Source organism: Oryx dammah, unplaced genomic scaffold, assembly GCF_014754425.2.
Source record: "Oryx dammah isolate SB20612 unplaced genomic scaffold, SCBI_Odam_1.1 HiC_scaffold_28, whole genome shotgun sequence".
Lineage (NCBI taxonomy): Eukaryota > Metazoa > Chordata > Mammalia > Artiodactyla > Bovidae > Oryx > Oryx dammah.
In genome coordinates this window covers 115099593-115122094 of record NW_024070212.1, presented here as the reverse complement: position 1 = coordinate 115122094, position 22502 = coordinate 115099593, and the positions used below count along the sequence as shown (strand labels likewise).

General features: G+C 54.2%; 1 protein-coding gene across 1 annotated transcript in view; it reads right to left on the bottom strand.

Annotated features, from left to right (window-relative positions):
• Positions 1-22502, bottom strand: part of RAMP1 (receptor activity modifying protein 1) — a 41735-nt gene that overhangs the window by 18104 nt on the left and 1129 nt on the right. The window contains exon 2 of the mRNA XM_040231880.1: positions 13653-13791. Coding sequence (XP_040087814.1) covers positions 13653-13791 — 139 coding nt within the window. The remainder of the gene's footprint in view (positions 1-13652; positions 13792-22502) is intronic.

Genomic DNA, 22502 nt, shown 5'->3' with positions numbered 1-22502 from the left:
CCTGGCTCTAGGAAACCACGAACCTCTGAGCCAGAAAAGAACAGCTCATATTTAAAAGACAAAGCGAAATCTCGTCTGCTTTCTCTGAAAACACGATGAAGAGCCAGAGACAATGGGACAACAAGCAGCTTCATGAACTTCCTGCTCATGAACTACATGAACAAGGCTGCTCATCACAGACTTATTATCCTGTCAGGCCATCACTCAAGTACAAAGGCAGCAAAAAGCTCCTTGGAAATTTTTGGATTCTGAGAATGTACTAATCACATGGCTTGTTTCTAGGATCTACTTCAAACAGTTGCCTGAATTGAAAACACGTAAAAAGGAATGAAGATGTTAAAAACAGTAAGACATGTTTGAATTAACAGCCTGTCTGCACAGATTAAGTAACCAAGAGCCCTATCAGATCAATAGTTATTGCTGATAAAAGAACAGAGAGTACAAAGTAAAACCAAAATAGAAGGCAGAAAGACGTAGGTTTTAGAACATTCTATACCGTCTGGGCCACCAGAGAAGCCCTTTGGAACATTAGCTGAAATCAATGAAGAGAGGCAGAGACGAAGAGAGAGGCAGACAAGCACACAGAGAGATGGATAGGAGGATGCCTGGATAGGAGGATGCCTAGGTAGGAGGATGCCTAGGTAGGAGGATGCCTAGGTAGGAGGATGCCTAGGTAGGCAGGTAGGTGGGTAGAATGAGACAGATACAGACAGGCACACAGAGGCAGATAGTAGATGCAATGATAGGTAAGTAGATGGATGGATGGATGGATGGAAAGAGATAGATGGAGAGAGAGATATGGAGGGAGCCAGAACACCAGAGTTCGGAATGCAGAGTTCCAAAGAACTTCAAGGAGAGATAAGAAAGGCTTCCTCAGTGATCAGTGCAAACAGAGGAAAACAATAGAATGGGAAAGACTAGAGATCTCTTCAAGAAAATTAGAGACACCAAGGGAACATTTCATGCAAAGATGGGCTCGATAAAGGACAGAAATGGTATAGACCTAACAGAAGCAGAAGATATTAAGAAGAGGTGGCAAGAATACACAGAACTGTACAAAAAAGATCTTCACGACCCAGATAATCACCTAGAGCCAGACATCCTGAAATGCAAAGTCAAGTGGGGCTTAGGAAGCATCACTATGAACAAAGCTAGTGGAGGTGATGGAATTCCAGTGGAGCTGTTTCAAATCCTGAAAGATGATGCTGTGAAAGTGCTGCACTCAATATGCCAGCAAATTTGGAAAACTCAGCAGTGGCCACAGGACTGGAAAAGGTCAGTTTTCATTCCAATCCCAAAGAAAGGCAATGCCAAAGAATGCTCAAACTACTGAACAATTGCACTCATCTCACACGCTAGTAAAGTAATGCTCAAAACTCTCCAAGCCCAGCTTCAACAGTACGTGAACCATGAAATTCCAGATGTTCAAGCTAGATTTAGAAAAGGCAGAGGAACCATAGAATAAATTGCTAGCATCCATTGGATCATTGAAAAAGCAAGAGAGTTTCGGAAAAACATCTACAGCTGCTTTATTGACTATGCCAAAGCCTTTGACTGTGTGGATCACAATAAACTGTGGAAAATTCTGAAAGAGATGGGAAAACCAGACCACCTGACCTGCCTCCTGAGAAATCTGTATGCAGGTCAGGAAACAACAGTTAGAACTGGACATGGAACAACAGACTGGTTCCAAATAGGAAAAGGAGTACATCAAGGCTGGATATTGTCACCCTGCTTATTTAACTTATATGCAGAGTATATCATGTGAAATGCTGGGCTGGATGAAGCACAAGCTGGAATCAAGATTGCCAGGAGAAATATCAATAACCTCAGATATGCAGATGACACCACCCTTATGGCAGAAAGTGAAGAACTAAAGAGTCTCTTGATGAAAGTGGAAGAGGAGAGTGAAAAAGTTGGCTTAAAGCTCAACATTCAGAAAACTAAGTTCATGACATCTGGTCCCATCACTTCCTGGCAAATAGATGGGGAAACAGTGGAAACAGTGTCAGGCTTTATCTTTTTGGGCTCCAAAATCACTGCAGATGGTGAATGCAGCCATGAAATTAAAAGACGCTTACTCCTTGGAAGAAAAGTTATGACCAACCTAGATAGCATATTCAAAATTAGAGACATTACTTTGCCGACTAAGGTCCGTCTAGTCAAGGCTATGGTTTTTCCTGTGGTCATGTATGGATGTGAGAGTTGGACTGTGAAGAAGGCTGAGCACTGAAGAATTGATGCTTTTGAACTGTGGTTTTGGAGAAGACTCTTGAGAGTCCCTTGGACTGCAAGGAGATCCAACCAGTCAATCCTAAAGGAGATCAGCCTTGGGTGTTCTTTGGAAGGAATGATGCTAAAGCGGAAACTCCAGTACTTTGGCTACCTCATGCGAAGAGTTGACTCATTGGAAAATACCCTGATGCTAGGAGGGATTGGGGGCAGGAGGAGAAGGGGACGACAGAGGATGAGATGGTTGGATGGCATCACCGACTCAATGGACAAGAGTTTGAGTAAGCTCTGGGAGTTGGTGATGGACAGGGAGGCCTGGCGTGCTGCAGTCCATGGGGCTGCAACAAGTCAGACACGACTGAACTGAACTGAACTGAACTGAATGGAAAACTGGGCCTTTTAGTTTCCCTTTGATGAATAAGGTGGCATCTAAATGAAGGAAGAAAGGGGGAGAAAAACACAGAGATAATACAAACGTTGGGAGTTCCCTGGTGTCCAGTGGTTAAGAATCCACCTGCCAACGCAGGGGACGTGGGTTCGATCCCTGGCCTGGGAAGATTCCATGTGCTGAGGAGCGACTAGGCCTGTGTGTCACAACGTCTGAGCGCATGCTCTAGAGCCTGAAAGCCACAACTCCCGAGTCTGCTGCTTCAGCGCTGCAACTACTGAGGCCCAGGAGCCCAGGGCCCACGCTCCCCAACAAGAGAAGCTGCCGCAACGAGAAGCCCGCACACTGCAGCAAAGGGTGGCCCCCGTTTGCCGCCAGCAGAGAAGCCTCTGCAAAGCAATGACCTGGTGCAGCCAAACAACAACAGAAACCCAAGGCTGGGATGCAGAGGACAGCAGACATCCAAGGGAGCACCACACACCACTGCGGTTTAGTGAGAAATCCGGAGGGTGTGGGCCACATAGACACCGCTGAAAGACAAACAGGAAACCAGAATCAGCCAAAACTAATCAATAGTGGAGGAAGAAACTGGGAAAGAACTCCCCCGATCTATTCAGAGCTGAGTCCTCCCATGGGAAGGACTCTTGTGAACACCCTCTGTCACCCTCTTCTCCTGCCTTTAATCTTTCCCAGGATCACAGGCGTTTCCAGTGAGTCAGCTCTTGGCATCAGGTGGCCAAAGTGTTGGAGCTTCAGCTTCAGCACCAGTCCTTCCAGTGAATATTCAGGACCTCCTTGCAGGAACAAGTCATGCTCCAGGTGCACGAATTATTTCCTACTCCAAACTCCAGTAGTCAGCTGAACACATATATTCCATTCGGCAAATAGGAGGCTAAGCCTTTAGGCTTCCCAGATGGCTCAGTGGTAAAGAATCCCCCTGCCCATGCAGGAGCCGCTAGGAGATGTGGGTTTGATTCCTGGGTCGGGAAGATCCCCTGGAGGAGGAAATGGCAACCCACTCCAGTATCCTTGCCTGGAAAATCCCATGGACAGAGGAGCCTGGTGGGATACACGGTCCATGGGGTTGCAAATGAGTCAGATATGACTGAATGACTGAGCACACACACACAGCCTAATCCTAAAACCCAGTTAAGGAAATTCACATAGAGGCAAATCAGGAGCTGTCATCAAGGAAATGCTATTAGACTCATTTCACTGCGGAGAACACAGAGCCCCAGAGAGTTTAGGCAGTGAGAGAATCAGCAGGGTTCATGCCCGGATGGGTCCCATCTTGGCTCCATGCTTCCCGCCGCCTCCCCCTGCCATGCTTATTTTTCATACTAATCACTAAGAGGCAGCACCCAAAGGTAACAACTGGTCAACCCACGACACCAGTTGCCGGCGTTCAGGACACCAGGGCCCATAGTGCCTCCCGTGGGAAAGGCTCTTGCAAACAGCTGATGCTTCCTAAGTTGATGGATTGATACCAGTCATCTCAGAATCTTAAAATAGAATTTTTTGGAATTTGGCCAAATGGTTCTTCAGTTCTTTCGAAAAAACAGGTGGAAAATATATCAGACAGAGCACAACCTAATGTGAAATATAAGGAAAGTTAGCACAGTAGGATCGGATGAGCACTTCTAACTTGTAGAAAATATCATAAAGCCATGATAATCGAAGTGCTGGAATATGACCCCAAAACATAAGTAAAAATTACCTGAAACAGACTCAAATGCGGACAAGAACGTATTAAACGTATTAAACTAAGCATAAGGGAAGAAATATTCAAAAACTAATTAGGATCATTGAGGTAGGAAGGACATAAATTTTCATTCACGTCTTAACGTAATGATCCACTGCATTGAGAAGATAAATGTTATTTCAAATCACAGAACAATTAAATAGAAATAATGTACTAATGTGGCCACGTGAGACTCAATTGAACCTGTGGAACAGACAGGACCTCGCAGGAGTCAGAGCTCTGAGGAATGAGTCTGGGCACTTGTATTAACTGAATAACGAATTAAACAAAACATGGAAAATAAACATCACCCAAGGAAACATGAAGAGTAAATATTTAGAACAAGATGACAAACAGCTAGTCTTTACCATAGTCAAGAGTTTGTACAAGAAGATTAAAAATACCCGCAATGACTCAAGAGATAAACAGGGAAGGTTAAGGTCAAATAATTTTCATTTGAGGAGGAAAAAGAAACAAATTTCAAACAGCTATTAGAGAACAGCTCAGTCTTCTAACAGTCAAAGATGGGCCAGTTGAAACTGAAGAGGAAATCTCATTTAAATCTGCAAAAATAAAATTTCCCCAAACTCATACACATTCCTCATATGAGGAAATACGTGTTTTTGAATGTTGCTGGTAATGCAATTAGTGAAATCCTTTTAACAGGGCGATAGGGCCGAACCTATCAAGAACCACAGAATGTTCCTGGCATGTGTCGTAGCAAGCCCACGTGCAAGAATTCTTAAAGAAATGACTCGAAAAGAAGTAAGGCTCTACGTATAAAATTCTTATAGGGGCATCATTTGCAACATCAAAACCCAGAAATGGGTCAACATAAGTAGGATTGGAAACATCAGGACATGTTAACTTGGCCTTCTTGCCATTGATATAGACTGCCTGCTCTGCCCTGGCAGTGGGGAAAACTCAGCTTCCCACCTACCCAAAAGGAGTGTGTTTTTAAGAAAGTGAGGTCTCGGACTTCCCTGGTGGCTAAGGCTCCTTGCTCCCAGTTCAGGGGGCCTGGGTTCGATCCCTGGTCAGGGAATTAGACCCCACACACCAGAACTGAGTTCTCATGCTGCAACTAAATATCCCACGTGCAGCAACTAAGACCCGGCACAGCCAAACAAGTAAATGAAATACTTTTAAAAAGTAAAAAAAAAAAAAAAAAAAAGTGGGGTCTCCAGTTCTTTTCTTTTTAAATCTTATTTACTTATTTGGCTGCACTGCGTCTTCGTTGAGGCATACAGGATCTTTGGTTGCAGCACGTGGGATCTAGTTCCGTGACCGGGAATTGAACCTGGGGCCGCTGCACTGAGAGCCCGGAGTCTTAGCCTCTGGAACATCAGGGAAGTCCCAGGTCTCCGTTTCTAAGACAAGGAGCTGGAGAAGAAGGTGTCTCAGACCTAAGGGCTGTCCCAAGTGTGTCCTGCTGGGCACCTTGTACATAAGTGTCCAGGGCTTAAGTCCTGTAAGACCCTTGGAGAGAAAGGTGACCTCAAAGTGTGCCTGGGGGCGGGCTCCCAGAGCCCCTCCCAGTAGACCCCACATGTGAATGACTGAGGAGTGGGCGGGTCCTGGGAGACCCTGTCCCTGGGCTTGGAGGGGGCCCTGCAGGGGGCAGGGTGAATGCTGGGGTGAGGTCAGCATTAAGAAGGGACATCTGCCCTGACCCGCGCCCAGCCGCCCCTGCTCCCAGAGCACCGCATCACCCCGTCCTCATCTCCCATTACTAGCCCTGCCCTGCCCCCCTTCCCGGTGTCCAAAGACCCCGGAGGCTGTCCAGCACGACAAGCCTGGCCCACCGCCCCAGACAGAGAAGTCTCATCTGCCCCGACAGCCTGGCCGAGCCTGCAGTTTCCGGGGCTGTGGGGAGGGGTGTCCAGGGGAGCGGGGGAGGGAGGCACAGAGCAGGGAGCCCCCAGCCCCGGATGAGTTCCATCTGCCTGCCCTTCCGCCCCAGCTGGGGTCCGCTAAGCGCAGTTCTGCGTTCTGACATGGCCTGACTCCATCCCCAAAGTGGGAAGATTGTGAAACTGGGCCCTTCATCACTTGATGGAAAAAGACGTCAGAGCAGGCGGGGTGCCAGGGCCTGGTGGCCTGTTACCCCGCGTCTGGGGAGTGTGTGTTTGTCCCCCAGCCCCAGGGGAGCTGTGGAGGCGGAAGGAAGCTGAGGACGGAGCAGCGGCCTCAGGCGTGGACGGGGAAGACCAGGCCCTCCTCCCCAGTTCCCGCCGGTGGGTGCTGCCTCTGCAGGTGGCCTCCTCCTAGGAGCTTCCTGCCCCTCACTCTCATCTCTCGGAGCCGGAAAGGCCCCTGCCTACCCTCTCCAGCATGCTAGGCACCCACCACCGACCCCAGCCCCAGCCCCGCCCCCAGGTCAGCTGTGGCTGAGCTCCAGAGACAGAGCAGAGAGCTGGCAGGCCTCCTCAGACCCCCACCCCCATGACCGACAGGCCTGTGTTCGTGCTGTGGAGTCTTGGGGTGCCCAGGGTCATGGGGTGCCCGGGACACTCCTGTGCCCAGAGCTGCCGTCCTGAAGGCTCTGCCCAGATGCCACATGGATGGGGCTTCAGGAAGCTGCCTTTGGGGGGGAAAGGTGCCCCCTTTCTTCTGCCCACCCCGTGGCAGCGGGGCTCGGCGCATCCTGGGGGTGCTCTGAGAGCCCAAGGTTCCCTCCCCGCTGCCTCCCAGGCAGCAGAGTCTCCTGCCTGCCCGCGTCACACTCAGAAGGGCGATGGGGGGGGGGTGGCGTGAAGCCGGGGGAGGCAGGGACTGGCTGGGAAGGACCGCAGCCACGTGCTCACCCACCCCGTGCCCTGGTCCAGCCACTGGGAGGCCGTGTCGACGCCTGCTCCCCGCAGGCAGGAGCCCCAGCTGAGGCCAGGCCGGGGAGCTGGGGGGAGGCCTCCCCGAAGGCCCCCAGAGGCCCCAGGGGGTCTGCCAGCTTTCTGCACTCCTGGGCTAGAGGCTGCGGGTGCTCTGGGACACCTGGTGGGTGCCCAATCCAGGTGGGCAGAGGGTGGGAAGTGGACCTCTTTGCCAGGTCTTCCCGACAAGGATGTGGCCCAGCACTCGTGGGCAGACCCACGACAAACACTCACGCGTGCCCGGCCCTGCTCGGAAAGCTCCCGGCTGTGGGGGCCCCTCAGGGGGGCCGGCCTCCCCTCCAGGCGTCCTGCGGGGCACTGGTGAAGGGCCTGCCTGGCACCCTGGGTGTGGGCCCCTCAGGGCCTGGGAGGGGTGGCCAAGCACAGCAGGGACCCCGGTAGGGGGGTGACAGACTCCGCCCCAGAGAGCCCTCAGTGTTGAAGGAAGACGCTGCCCTCGGTTCCTGTCAGAGTCAGAAGCAAAGCAGCGGTTCCAACTGCTGCTGCGGAGTGGGGAAGGACTTCCTGAGCTGACTTTTTCCAAAAGGGACACACAGAACCGGCCCTCGGTTCCAACAGCATAAGGGGCGCCGCAGCGGGCCTGTCCAGACCTTGCGCTGGGTCAGCGACCTGCCGAAACCAAGGCTCCCTGCTTGAGTGCCCTGCTCCTGTGCCCTCCTCGGTAGCCCCGGGGCGGCTCACTCAGCGCCCCGGCCTGAGGCCACGCCTCGTAACTGGACCGAGGCTCAGGCCAGGCTGGAGGGCTTTCGTGGGGCCCGCGTGGCAGCGAGGGGTCCCCAGGAGCAGGCCACAGGGACCCGGGCCCCTGAGACACGGACGCATCTGTGTGTTAAGGCAGATACACGTGTGATACACGCGTGCGTGCGTGCTTAGTCGTGTCCAGCTCTTTGCAGCCCCATGGACTGTAGCCAGCCAGGCTCCTGTCCATGGAATTTTCCAGGCAAGAATACAGGAGGGGGTTGCCATTTCCTCCTTCAGGGGATCTTCCCGATCAAGGTATGAACCCAGGTCTCCTGTGTCTCGCGCATTGGCAGGCGCATTTTTTTTTTTTAACCTCTGAGCCCCCTGGAAAACCGCACCTGGGGGAGCAGACACAAACCCATAGGCTTCGGTGCAGAGACGCTGGGAAGAAGCGGAAGTTGTGTCCCTCATGACCAGGCTCAGAGGGCAGTGCCCATTCCCCCGGCCCACCTCCAATGCTCCCGCCCTGACACCTTTCCCAGCTCAGAGCCTGAAGGTGTGTGCAAAGTGGACGAGCAGGGCTGTTCCTGGCCTCCAAACCCACCCGACATTTCTCGGCTTGGGGAAAAATATGATCACTGTCAACCAGCCCTCGGGACCTCCCTGGTGCTCCAGGGGTTAAAAATCCACCTGCCAGTGCTGGGGGCCAAGGTTTCATCCCTGGTCAGGGAACTGGGTCCCATGTGATGAAACTTAAGATTCTGCTGGCTGCAATGAAGATGCAGCGCAGCCAAGTAAACAAATATTAAAAATAAATAAATAAAACCAGCCCCTTCCTAGCAGAGACCTGCACATTCCAGATTCCTCCCCTCCCCGACCAATAGTGCAGGAAGATGTCTGGAAATAAGAGCGTATGACGACACATTTTCCCATGTCCTCTGAAGCTTCCCCAATTAGATTACACCCCCAGTTAATGCTTTAAATCATGTTAGGTTCCCATTAGTGAACCAGAGCTGCAGTTTAAGGAGCTGACCTCCAGGATGTGGTGGACTTGGCCTGGCACACAGATGGGAGCCTGCTCTCCTGGCCCAGTGGCCCCCCAAGGACCTGGAGCGGCAATGGGTCAGACCCCTGAGCAATCTGAGGCCCCCCAGGCATCCTCACACATGGAAGGACTGAGCCATGACCCCCGAGCCATTCTCAGGACAGAGGAGCTGGAGGCCAGATGGCCTTAAATACAGATCGTTCTTGATGATGCAGGCTGGGCGGGCGGGGGGCACCTCACTCTCAGCTGAAAGGCCTTGATAGCAAGTAAAGGAGTTCTGCCTCGGACTTCCCTGGTGGTCAGTGGTTAATAATCGCCTGCCAGTGCAGGGGGGGTGGGTTTGATCCCTGCTCCCACATTCCATGGGGCAACTAAGGCCCACAAGCAGCAACCGCTGAAATCCAAGTGGCCTAGAGCCCAGGCTCTGCAGTGGGAGAAGCCCGAGCGCCACAACTAGAGAAAAGCCCGAGCCCAGCAACGAAGACCCAACACAGCTATAAATAAAATACAATAAAATAAATTCTGCCTTGAGGCTGCAAGCATCAGCTCTGTCCAAGACCTCCAGCCTCGGCCTGCCCCACAGGTTTCGGGCTTTGCACACCCCACAATCATAAGCCACTTCCTTGACATAAATACAGTTATACATAGCCTTGCCCTACACCAAGGGTAAAGGGGGATTCACCCATGTTCTTTTTCTTCTTGGGCTTGCGTGGTTTCATTGGTTACGTCTCAATCCCTGATAGGAATATACGTGTATGTTTATCTTGGCCTCTGAACACCGCTCTTTAATAAAAGGAACCAGGGCTCCTTGGAAAAATGGCTGATTCCAGGGTTGGGGCAGAAAGCGCACAAAAGGAGCCTGGAGAATCTCATGGTGCCAGAAAGTCAGAGGGTGAGTGGGCAGGCCAGAAAGACACCAAAGTCAGCTTGAGGGCGCTGTAACCGCCGGGTCAAAGTATCAGACTCAGTCATGTCTGACTCTCTGTGACCCCGTGCACTGTAGCCCGCCAGGTTCCTTTGTCCATGGGATTCTCCAGACAAGAATACTGGAGTGGGGTGCCATTCCCTTCTCCAAGGGATCTTCCTGACCCAGGGATCAAATCCAGGTCTCCCGCATTGCAGGCGGACTCTTTACTGTCTGAGCCTCCAGGGAAGCACAGGCTGCCAAGGTTGGACAATTTATGGGGCCTAGAGATGGTGCTGGGCCCACCCAGATAACCCATATAATCCCCCATCTCCAGGCCGCCTGGTTAGCAACTTCAGTTCCACCTGTGATTTGCCTCCCCCTTGCTGCATAATGTAAAGGAAAACAACAGAATGGGAAAGACTAGAGACCTCTCCAAGAAAATCAGAGATTCCAAGGGAACATTTCCTGCAAAGATGGACACACTAAAGGACAGAAATGGTATGGACCTAACAGAAGCAGAAAATATTATGAAGAGGTGGCAACAATACACAGAAGGACTATACAAAAAAGATCTTCACGACCCACATGACCGCGATGGTGTGACCACTCACCTAGAGCCAGACATCCTGGAATGTGAAGTCAAGTGGGCCTTAGGGAGCATCACCACAAACAAAGCTTGTGGAGGTGATGGAATTCCAGTTGAGCTGTTTCGAATCCTAAAAGATGATGCTGCGAAAGTGCTGCACTCAATATGCCAGCAACGTTGGAAAACTCAGCAGTGGCCACAGGACTGGAAAAGGTCACTTTTCATTCCAATCCCAAAGAAAGGCAATGCCAAAGAATGCTCAAACTACTGCACAATTGCACTCATCTCACATGCTAGTAAAGTAATGCTCAAAATTCTCCAAGCCAGGCTTCAACAGTATGTGAACCATGAACTTCAAGGTTTTCAAGCTAGATTTAGAAAAGGCAGAGGAACCAGAGATCACATTGCCAGCATTCAATGGATCATAGAGAAAGCAAGAGAGTTTTAGAAAAACATCTACAGCTGCTTCATTGACTACACCAAAGCCTTTGACTGTGTGGATCACAACAAACTGTAGAACATTCTTAAACAGATGGGAATACCAGACCACCTGGCCTGCCTCCTGAGAAATCTGTATGCAGGTCAAGAAGCAACAGTTAGAACTGGACACGGAACAACAGACTGGTTCCAAATTGGGAAAGGAGTATGTCAAGGCTGTATATCGCCACCCTGCTTATTTAACTTATATGCAGAGGACATCATGAGAAACGCTGGGCTGGAAGAAGCACAAGCTGGAATCAAGATTGCCGGGAGAAATATCAATAACCTCAGATATGCAGATGACACCACCCTTATGGTGGAAAGTGAAGAGGAACTAAAGAGCCTCTTGATAAAAATGAAAGAAGAGTGTGAAAAAGTTGGCTTAAAACTCAACATTCAAAAAACTAAGTTCATGACATCTGGTCCCATCACTTCATGGCAAATAGATGGGGAAACAATGGAAACAGTGACAGAATTTATTTTAGGGGGCTCCAAAATCACAGCAGGTGGTGACTGCAGCCATGAAATTAAAAGATGCTTGCTCCTTGGAAGAAAAGTTATGACCAACCTAGACAGCAGATTAAAAAGCAGAGACATTACTTTGCTGGCAAAAGTCCGTCTACTCAAAGCTATGGTTTTTCCAGTGGTTATGTATGGATGTGACAATTGAACTATAAAGAAAGCAAAGCACCAAAGAACTGTTGCTTTTGAACTGTGGTGTTGGAGAAGACTCTTGAGAGTCCCTTGGACTGCAAGGAAATTCACCCAACCCATCCTAAAAGAAATCAGTCCTGAATATTCATTGGAAGGACTGATGCTGAAGCTGAAACTCCAATACTTTGGCCACCTGATGCGAAGAGCTGACTCATTGGAAAAGACCATGATGCTGGGAAAGACTGAAAGTGGGAGAAAGAGATGACAGAGGATGAGATGGTTGGATGGCGTCACCTACTTGATGGACATGATTTTTAGCAAACTCAGAGAGTCGGTGATAGACAAGGAGGCCTGGTGTGCTGCAGTCCATGGGGTGACAAGGAATCAGACATGACTGAGTGACTGAACTGAATACCCCACAATGGAACATGTTCCCAGGTCTCAGGTTAGGGTGCACACATCTCTAGGGGCCTTTATTCAGCCGACCAGCTCACTAGCCCCAGCTGACTTGCTGAGAAGCTCTCACAGTGGGGACTTCTGCCTCTTCCTCCCTCAGTGGTCTTGATTTCCTTTTTAAATAAAGAAATATCCTAGCAACCCTGCTCCACCTCCCCCCCACCCCGTCCCCTCTGACTTCCAGCTGAATCACGCCCGGCTCAGCCGGGAGGATGGCAGACTCCAGCCTGGCGATAACGACTCCTGTTTGCACTCTGAGCACAGGCAGGAACCGTCCGTGCCGGCTTCATTTCTAGGAACCTGTCGCCACTGCTTCGTTCAGCACGTCACCTGCCACTTGCGCTACCTCTTCGGCCAGGCCACTGGTTTGCAATCTGTCTACACAAATCACTTGTACAGAGCTGGGTGGTGGGGGTGGAGCACAGATCCCCAGGGACTCCTTGGGGTCTTCTCTGCATCTTAATAATGTGTGACCTTTCATTTAAACACAAACTCTTCAGAGAATCGGGAGGCCCACTAGCCTGAAAAGCTGATTTTTAATAGCCTGCCTCCCTCCTTGATTTCTAACTCATGACTGATTTCTCAGCTCAGAATAGGAGACCCTGAAGGCCATGGAGGAGGAGGGAGGAGACCCTGCCAGGGTGGCTCCTGCGGAGCCTGTGAGCAAACCCTGGAGGCAAGCGTGGGCTTCACGTTAACTGCAGGAGGTTGAGGAACCCACGCACGGCTCCTGTGTGTCCTGGCCATGCTGTGAACCGAGGGCAGTCCTGGTACGGACAGTGTTGGAGCCTGGCCTGGAAACCCGCACACACACTGGGGACCCCGCGTGCCTGGCTGGGTTGTCCACCCCGCTGCGATCTCAGTGTTTGGAGGGTGCTTCTCTTTGCCTTTCCTTGCCCACTGGAGCCCCCAGGTGCCCCCAGGGTCCAAACACTGAAGCAGAAACAGCCTAGGAAAACTCAGCCTTGAATATCAACCGCAGACAAGCTGATTACTGCTGGAGCCAGTGAGGAGCCGGGCCTGGGTGGGGGAGCTCCCGACCTCACCGAGTGGCCGAGGGGGGCTGGGGTGCACCCTGTGGTTCAGGGGGAAGGACATCGGGAGAAGGACTGAGTCAGGAAGGAGAAGGGGCTCATGTCCAGCTGCACTCGGTGAGGGGTGTGTCTCCACCCCACGGTTCCAGGAAGCTCTGAGCCCGAGCCCCCCCGGGCACGTGGGAGGATAGGCTGGGTCTCGGGGATGGTGGGAGGCTGAGGGGACCACCCTGCACCAGGTGGGGGGGGCCTCCTGTCACAGGGACCCGGCCCCCCCGGGCGCTGGATCTTGCTCCCACTACCAGCATCCCAGACTGGACCCAGCCCAACGGAGCCCTCTGCTGCCTGCTGCCTCTGCCTCGCTACCCAGCTTGAGCCTGGCCATTGAGGTCACGGCCCCTGCCCTCCCCACGTGCCCCCCAGTGCACCCCCCTTTGCCCTCTCTCTGGTCCCAGCCTGTGGCGTGGGAACCAGCCTGCCAGTGAAGAATGGCTCCTGGGGCCTCGAGGGAGACCCCTCACAGCACCCCCGCCGCCCCCCGGGGACACGCGACTCACCCGATGGTCTTGCCCCAATCGCACCACAGCATCCTCCCGACGGCCTCCATGCGCGCCTGGAACTCGGGGAGGCACGACTCCCGGAGGAGGGTGCCGTGGTCAGCGTGCTGGCAAGCAGTGGCCAGGCAGAGGTGGGTCACTGCAACGAGAGGCCCCGCACGACAGTCATCTGCCCAGCTCGCCCATCCCTGCAGGGTCAGGGGCTGGCTCCACCCATCGCGGCCCACACCCACCAGCAGAGTGGCCTGTCTGACTCTGAGGCCACCCAGATGCCCTGGAGGGTGCCGCGATCCCGGGGGTGGGGGTGTGGGTGGTGCGTCCAGGCCCCAGCTGGATCATTGCAGCATCAGTTGCCTCGGGGCCCAGCAAAGGCTCGCCTGCTGACGGTGTGTCTGAGACCACCGTCTCCCTGGGCTCCAGAGTGGGGGCTGCACGTCCTCTGGTCCGGGGGACACGGTCTGACACTCACGCACCTTTTCGGCCTCACCCACCCCCGACCTGGTTCCTAAGCCTCCACTTCGCAGACGTGGAAACTGTGGCAGCGAGAACAGCCTGCAGGGACTGGACACAAGCTGATCACCCACGAGGCCCCTGCGCGTCTGCCCGGGAGTGAGGGCGGAATCAGCCTGCCCCAGGGAGCTGGTGAGCAGCACAGGGCCTTGGAGACCCCAGCCCCGCTCTTCCACCAGCGTGTGCCGGCCGGGCTGTACCACCCAGTGCTGAGCTCACGCTCTCTGGGTCTAGGTGTTCATTGGCTGGAAACCAAGCTGCCAAGCTGTCACCTGAGCTGTTCCTACCCTTCCACTTGTGGGGACTGGGGAGAGGAACAGGTGGACAGTGGTGTTGGCTACAGGTAACAGAGTCGACAGGCTGGCCCCAACGAAGGCGAAGGGCAGAGTGCCCTGGGGGCCGGGAGGGTGGCCAGCGCAGGGCCCCTGGCAGGCAGGGGAGCAGACCCTGTCTCTGTCCCCCCTGGAGTCCCAGGGGCTATATGGTGGCAGGGGGCTCCACCCTCCTCTCCAGGGTCCACGTGAGGACCTCCAGCGCCCAAGTCTACATCGCCCACTGGGGGCAGGAGACTAAGGACTCCACTTACCCAAGTGACAGATGGCAGGCCGGACACGTCTTGCCAGGGGCCCGAGCCAACAAAGTGACATTCACAGCAGTACAGGGTAACACCATGTTCAGTCACTTAGTCGTGTCTGACTCTGTGACCCCATGGATTGCCTGGGACTGTGATTAACTCTGTGATTAGTCACAAATAAGAAGCCAAACAGAGAGAGCCCATGGCACATGGAGACAGAGGTGAAGCTGGTGGCAGGAGCTGAAAAAAGCCTCGCGCTTCACCCCGTGGCTCAGCTGGTAAAGAATCCGCCTGCGATGCGGGAGACCTGGGTTCCATCCCTGGTTTGGGAAGATCCCCTGGAGGACAGAAAGGCTGCCCACTCCAGTATTCCGGCCTGGAGAATCCCACAAACTCTATAGTCCCTGGGGTCACAAGGAGTCGGACACGAATGAGCGACTTACTTTTACTTCACTTCATTTCACTGCACTTCACTGCCTGAGTGCCGAGGAGCCCGGTCCTGCACCCCCTGCCTGGAGGGTGTCCCTCTGTCCCTCAGATCTGGACACGCACGCTGGGAAGCAGGGAGGACCCCGGGGGTTTTCAGCCAGAGAAACCAGGAGTAATGGGTAGTGGGTGGGGGAGATGAGAGGCTGGCAAGAGGAAAACCCCCTTGGAGGAGCCCCTGGAGAGGACCTGCAGGCGTGGGGAGCAGGCCAGCCCGCCCTGGGTGCCCTGGGATGGGACCCCACCGGGTCCAGCTGGCACAGCTCACGCACCTGAGGACCTGCAGGTGGAAGGGGCTGCTCTCAACCTGGGCTCCATCCAAACGCCCCCGAGAAAGCCCACCTGCGTGCACAGGTTGAGCGCCGGGGTCACAGGTAGCTCGGGAGGGCTTAGACACTGGCTCACGGAGGAGCTCCAGCCGCGTTCGAAGGCCCCACCCCGGTGCCCCCGTCCCCTCAGCACTCCGCACATCTGCCTGGGCTCCGCCCGCAGACCACCTTTCCGCGCAGAGCCCAGACCCAGATGCGGCCCGTCCTCCTCCGCGGCCTCCTCCCTGAGGTCCTCCAGGCCTTATTTAGGGTGGGTGGGGGTTTTCCCCTCCTTTGGCCGCCCTCTGATCGCCCGTCGCCCTCCCGGCTAGCCAGCGGCTCTGCACGTTATTATTTGTCAAACGAACAAGTCGGCCTCACCGGCTTTAGCATAGCATGTTGTGCCTGGGCAGCCGCGAGGCGCCTGGAGCACGCTCAGGAGGTCAGGAAGGGCGCTGGGCTCCCTTCCTGCGCTGGCAGGGCCGGGTTAGGGAAAAGGAAGAGAAGCGTGCATCTCTGTCAGGGTGCGGGGGCAACCGAAAGCCAGGGGTTGATGTGGGCGCTGGAGGGGGGCCCACAACGGTCCCTCACAATCGTTCCGGGCCTCAGGTCACGCTGGAGACCGCACTGTGGGTGCGAACCCTGCTGTAGGGCCGGCCGTGGCCTCGTCGTGGCCCGGATCCGGGCTGGCCCACAGTCGGGCAGCTCCCACCTCTCTGGGAGCCGCTGCCTGTGTCCCAAGGGAGGGCCCTCTGCTCTGTGGGGACAAAGTCCGGGTCTCACCGCTACCCTTCTTTTTCTGCCCTGCAGGAGCCCAGAGCTGGTTGTCCCAGCCTTTCGGCAACCGGAATGAGGTTGGGCAAGCTGCTTGGGTGGTGAATCTGGAAACCAGTTTCATTTTAAGCACACGAGAAGGATGCTGGGTTTGTGTTTGTTTTTAATAAAAAAAGAACCTGATATAGTTTTTTTCCTTGCAAAGAGAGGCCCCATCACAGCTTTAAAACTGAATACACTGCCCAATGTTTTAAAACCAGCTGTTTGAGACCAGGTGGCTCCCATTCCCAGGTGACTGCAGGGTTAATCCTTCACAGCGCATGTCTTAAGAGGCCAAGTGCGAGGCTGCCGGGCAGACAGCAGCAAGCTGAGGCAGGACTTGCCCTCACGACGGAGTTGTTCAGTGCAGGGAGGCTGGCTGGGGCTGGAGGGGCTCAGAGAAAGCACGGAGAATGCCCCCGGCCCTGGCAGGGAGAGGACCGGCAGTGAGATTGCTATGGCAACAGGCCTGGGGCCAGAAAGACAGGGTGGCCGGTGCTCCACAGGGGCCCTTGGGGCTTGGGGGCCTTTGAGCTTTCTAATGAGTGATGAGGGCCCAGGGGAGGACCTGCCAGGTCTCTCTTCTCACCTGTGCCCTTGGCCTGCTGCTGCACGCCTGCAGAACCGGCTCATCTTGCTGCTGCTGCTCAGCTCACGCCGTGATTGCAGAGACAGAGCCGCAGACCTGCACAGCCCTCCCAGGGCTGGGGTCACGGGTGGGGGGCGAGCCGTGGGAAGGGCCACTCCCTTGGAGTGGCCGGCCTGGGAGCTGGGCTCAGAACATCCCTTGGCAGAGCCTGTGGGCCTCTGGGCCCCAGCCCACCTCCCCCACTACCCAGGCTGCGCCCCCGGGCCCTGTCACTTCTGGGCTAGTTTCTTTCTCTGTGAAATGAGACCCTCCTGCACCAAGTGGGCCAACAGGGCTGGTTTCCAGAACTCGTGACCACAGAACCAACCGCACGCGGCCCTCCATGATGGTCTGCGGTGTGAGCAGCCCTTAGTGACTCACAGCGTGTGAGCCCCGCAGGGGTGGTGGGAGGGGGCAGGAAGGGGAGGCGACAGCCGCATGCTTTGAAGGTTGTGGGTTCACTTGCTCACAGTCTTGAGTCCACATGGGTGCATACACATCCCAGGACCTTCTAAGTCACACATTTGAAATGCATTGTTTATTCTATGCCAATTACTTAGTTGAATTGCTCAGTTGTGTCCGACTCTTTGCAACCCCATGAACTGTAGCCTGTCAGGCTTCTCTGTCCACGGAATTCCCCAGGCAAGAGTACTGGAGTGGGTAGCCATTCCCTTCTCCAGGGGGTCTTCCCGACCCAGGGATCGAACCCGGGTCTCCTGCATTGCAGGCAGACTCCTTAACTGGCTGAGCCACGAGGGAATTGGGGCTTGGGGGCCTTTGGGCTTTCTGATGAGCAATGAGGGCCCAGGGGAGGACCCGCCCGGGGGACTGTTGAGAGCGGCGATCCAAGAGCTGTGATCTCAGCTGATCTTCACGCTGCCTCTGCTCTTCCCTATTTTCTGCAGGTTAAGGGATGGGGTTTCTAAAGTGCCACCTCTACTCTACCCAGACCTTTTCCTAACAGCTGCAGGAAAAGCCTTGTTCTGTGTGTCCTGCCGAATCACCTTCTGCTCCCCAACTTGGGGCCAGCACATTGGGAACCACCCCCTCCCAGGACTCCCCGGGTTACAGCCACTTGGGAGCCAAATGCCCAGGAAGCTACCTGCTTGGCCAGTCACTAAATGCCCCAGAGGATGACGTAAAGAGCACTTGGTTTGAACATGTTACCTTCAGCCTTTCTCCATTTACTCTGGAAAAAGAAAACAAGAACCCAAAAGACAAAATGAAAAAAAACAACAACTCTGTGTGACGAGTGAGAACTCCTACTCAACCCTCAAGGCCCGGAGAACAATCACCTCCTCCACCCTGCCCAGCACAGAGCCCTCTCCGACTGTGCATCATGCCATCTTCTAACTGCTACCAGGAACCCTTCAACAGCCAACCACGGAAGGGGAGGGGACCTCAGAGCCTGTGTCTCCTCCATACTCAGCGCCCCACCTCAGCAGATCAGCTGGGAGACTCCTCATTCCCATCCAGGGACGGCTCTCTTAACGCTCCAGGTCTGTTCTGGCTTCTTGAAAGAGCCTGGCAGGCCTGGCACCATGTGGCCCCAGTGTTAGGAGCTGGGGGGAGTCACCGGCAGGAGGGTGTGCGTCCCTCTTCTGCACGTCTACCCGGGGTGCAGCATCTTTCCACACAAACGGACCCTGGAATCTGCCCGAGACAATAAAGCCTCATGCAGAGGGGCCAACCTCTGTCCCCTCACTTCACCTTTGCCTTTCAGGCCTCTTTCCCAAAACACGAGGCTTGCTATTGCTGTGGTTCAGCCCCTCATTCATGTCCAACTCTTTGTGACCCCATGGACTGTAGCACACCAGGCTTCCCTGTCCTTCACCATCTCTTGGAGCTTACTCAAACTCATATTCATCTAGTCGGTGATACCATCCAACCGTCTCATCCTCTGTCATCCCCTTCTCCTCCTGCCTTCAATCTTTCCCAGCATCAGGGTCTTTTCCAATGAGTCAGCTCTTCGCATCAGGTGGCCAAAGGATTGAAGCTTCAGCTTCGGCATCAGTCCCTCCAGTGAACACCCAGGACTCATCTCCTTTAGGATGGACTGGTTGGATCTCCTTGCAGTCCAAGGGACTCTCAAGAGTCTTCTCCAGCACTGCAGTTCAAAAGCATCAATTCTTTACCACTCAGGCTTCTTTAGGGTCCAGCTCTCAAGTCTGCTATCTGATTCATGGACTGCTTTCGTTCCAGTCGACAGTGGGCTGGAGCGCGTGAGAGTGAGGCAGGCATTATCATCCGGTCATTTGCCGGGTAAACTGCTGTCTTTGATCCTCCCAGGTGAGGTCTGGCTCAGGAGAACCCTTGTTGGTGAGCCTCTCGGGTGTGGGGGTACAGAGCCCTGGAAACACACACAGGTGGGTGCTGCCCAGGTGGGTGCCGGGGGTGGCCTCTGGTCCCTGGTCCCACAGAATTCACCAGAGAACTCCACGCGGGAGGGAGAGGGGTGGGGTCAGGACAGTCGTGACAGAGACACCGGGAGGTCTAACGAGCAGGAGATGAGAGCGGCCTGGCTGTGCTGAGACGCCCGGGTCCCCTGCTCCCCTGCCGAGACTTGGCCACGGACCCTGCTTTAGTGAAGCTGCTCCGAATCTGTGTTTCGAATCATCACTGAAGTGGTGTCTTTCGATGCCAAAGAAAATACTAACATAAAACCATCTTAGGGGAATTTTTTTTGTTTTTTCTCCATGGACAACAATACTGTCATTATGTTACCAAGAATAAGCTCTTGTTTAGCCCGGGGGCCTCCTCCCGCTGCTGTGTTGACATAACCCTCCTGGCCAAGAACAGACGCATTCTCTAGAAATGTTACCCAGCCCCAAGGTCATCCGTCCTGGAGCGGGGGAGGGCTGGTGCCCGGGACATCCCTGCGGGCACTCCATGGGGGCGGTGGGAGGAGGCGGGGGGCAGGGCAGAGCCCCAGCAGCGTCCTGTGGTCTCCACGTGCTGGGAGGATGCTGAAGAGCAGGGGCAGGTGGGTGGGGGAGGCACCCAGGGCCGGCGGGGGTTCTGCCCCTCCCCACGCTTCCCGTCTCCTTCTTGGATTTCCCGAGTCCCCGGCAGAACGAGAGGTTCTCCGGCAGGGATCTCGAAGCAACCCCACCCACCGGCGTGTGCCCTTCCCAGAGCCGACCGTGCGTCTGCCACCCACTAGGCCCACCGCCCTGCTGGGCACACGTCTGACTCAAGTGTGACGGGGTAACGGACTGGAAACGTTCACCTCTCGGGGCTCACTCAGCTCTGTCTGTCTGTCTTGGAAAGGTGTCCTGCGGCCCCCTCCCCGGGGGCCCTGTGACTCCCGGGATGGGACCTGGCCGCACGGCCCCCACGTCCAGCCGAGAGGACAAAACGGAGAGTTGGGCCTGGGTCCCGGGTCCCTCCCCGAGACTGTCCTGGCGGGCGGGCGGGCCTGGGCCAGGGCCCTCGGAGCGGGGAGCCCTTCCTGCCAGGCGGCCCTCGGGAAAGACGGGCTCTGGGCCTGAAGGCCGCCAAGCCCAAGGGGCTGCCCTGCTGACAGCTCAGCGTCTTCACTGGAATTCAGGCCACACGGGTGCTGCCATCGCACACTCTGCCAGGCGCCGTTTCTAACCAAGGAGAAGCTATGGGATTGCTTCATCCTGGGGGGAAAGCAGGAGCAACCGACTTTCCCCAAGTAGCTATTTGCCCCAAGTAAGGATTTCACCTAAAACCCTTCCTTGACGTGTGGTTACCGCCGCTTCTGATGTGGGCATAAACGTCTCAACAGCCCTGGCCTGGTACTGAGGATGTGCACACTGCCAGGCACGCAGCTGTAGAAGGAAGACAGATGCCCAGAAGCGTCTCCCTGCCACTACACAGACAGGGTGAGCTGACACACTGAATCGACGAGCAAAGAAAAGAACCTTTCGGATGTGGACTCCAGGATTAGAGCCGCCTCCGGACTTAAAGCAGCATGACAATCTCAAGCACTCAGGTGGACTGCATTCCCTGTGATGTCCTGGTCGGTTCCAAACAGCTACCCTTGTATTTATATAAAGTCGCATATTTCAATAAACACAGTGTTACTCACCCAGTGTCTGACTCTTTATGACCCTGTGGACTGTAGCCGGCCAGGCTCCTCTATCCACGGGATTCTCCAGAAAAGGATAGTGGAGGAGGTAGCCAGTTGCTTCTCCAGGGGGTCTTCCTTACCCGGGACATAGCAGCCTTGCAAGAAGTGCCCCCTCCCCCAGCATGCCAGGGAGGCGCGTGTTTCCAGGACAGACGACAGAGTTTATACAGGCCAGCATCGGCCAGCGCTGGCAAGTGAAGGTGGGCACGTAGTAACGGGCGCTTACAACGAAGTCATCATACACGGACCCTGGCTCCTCTGGAAATGTCCCTCTTTTCCGACTGATGAAAAATAAGAAATTCCACCTTGCTATTCTGGGTAGCAAAATCTTCATCACTAAAGGGCTCTAGCTCACACTACCCCTTGGGAAGAAAAACGTGTGCTCTCCTAATTCTTCTGATTACCACTGGGCTCCAATGACACTAATTAGCCGATAACCTCATAAAGCTGTGTTTCTTCTTCCATGATATAACATTAGCCAGACCTCTCAGAATGTTAGGGTTCCAGGACTTTGACCTTCCACCAGAACATGTATTATTTTCTTGGTAAACAAGGAAGGTCTTTAATATGTGATCATGATAAAGTGTTTTATTTACATAAACTTTAGAGGGTGCAGCTTCTGGACGGTAGGAAAGAGAATTTGTTTATTTATGCTTAAAAAAGGACAGCTCTCTACCTTGCTGAAAGAGAAATACTCATTTCTTAAGAAACTAAAACAGTATGTTCCACGTCAAACCCACAGATCCTAATGCAAAAGAAGAGAATAATATAAGATTCTGCTTTTCATATAACCAGCAAAAACGCTAAGTGGCAGGATCAGCTTTCAGAGTACATTCTGTTGAAGTAGATGCTAAGGCTTTTGGGCAGCTCCAACATTCCTTGGCGAGGTGTGGGAACTGGAAGCCTGGAGTGGCGGCCTCCCGCCTCCCAGACAAGCCCTGCGGCCCCTGGCTGCCTCTCGAGCAGCTACACGGCAGTGCGGGGTCCCCTTCCCCAAGGGCAGCATCACTGCTCAGCAGCCAGGACACAGCTACCAGGAAGAACCACGGGGGCCTCCCTGGGCCACCGGATTCTTCCACCTTACATGACTGATTTGGTTTTTATTAAATGGTAACTAAATACATGAAATGAATCCAGTAGCTGAGGCAGTTCAGGAAGGTTGCTTAGCATTTTATGCAAACAGTGCGAAGAGGGAACTGAAGATGACAATTTCTGCTAAATTTTGCAGAGTGAGCTGCAGGTTCCTGCCACCACCGTCTCAGAACAAGAGCCAGGTGTGTTCTGACACCTCCCCAAGAGTCCTTCTCTGGACTGCTACTAGCCACACACACACACACTGGCAAGTCAACGCACACACACACAGAGTGGCAAGTCAACACACACATACACACAGATTGGCAAGTCAACACGCACACACACAGAGTGGCAAGTC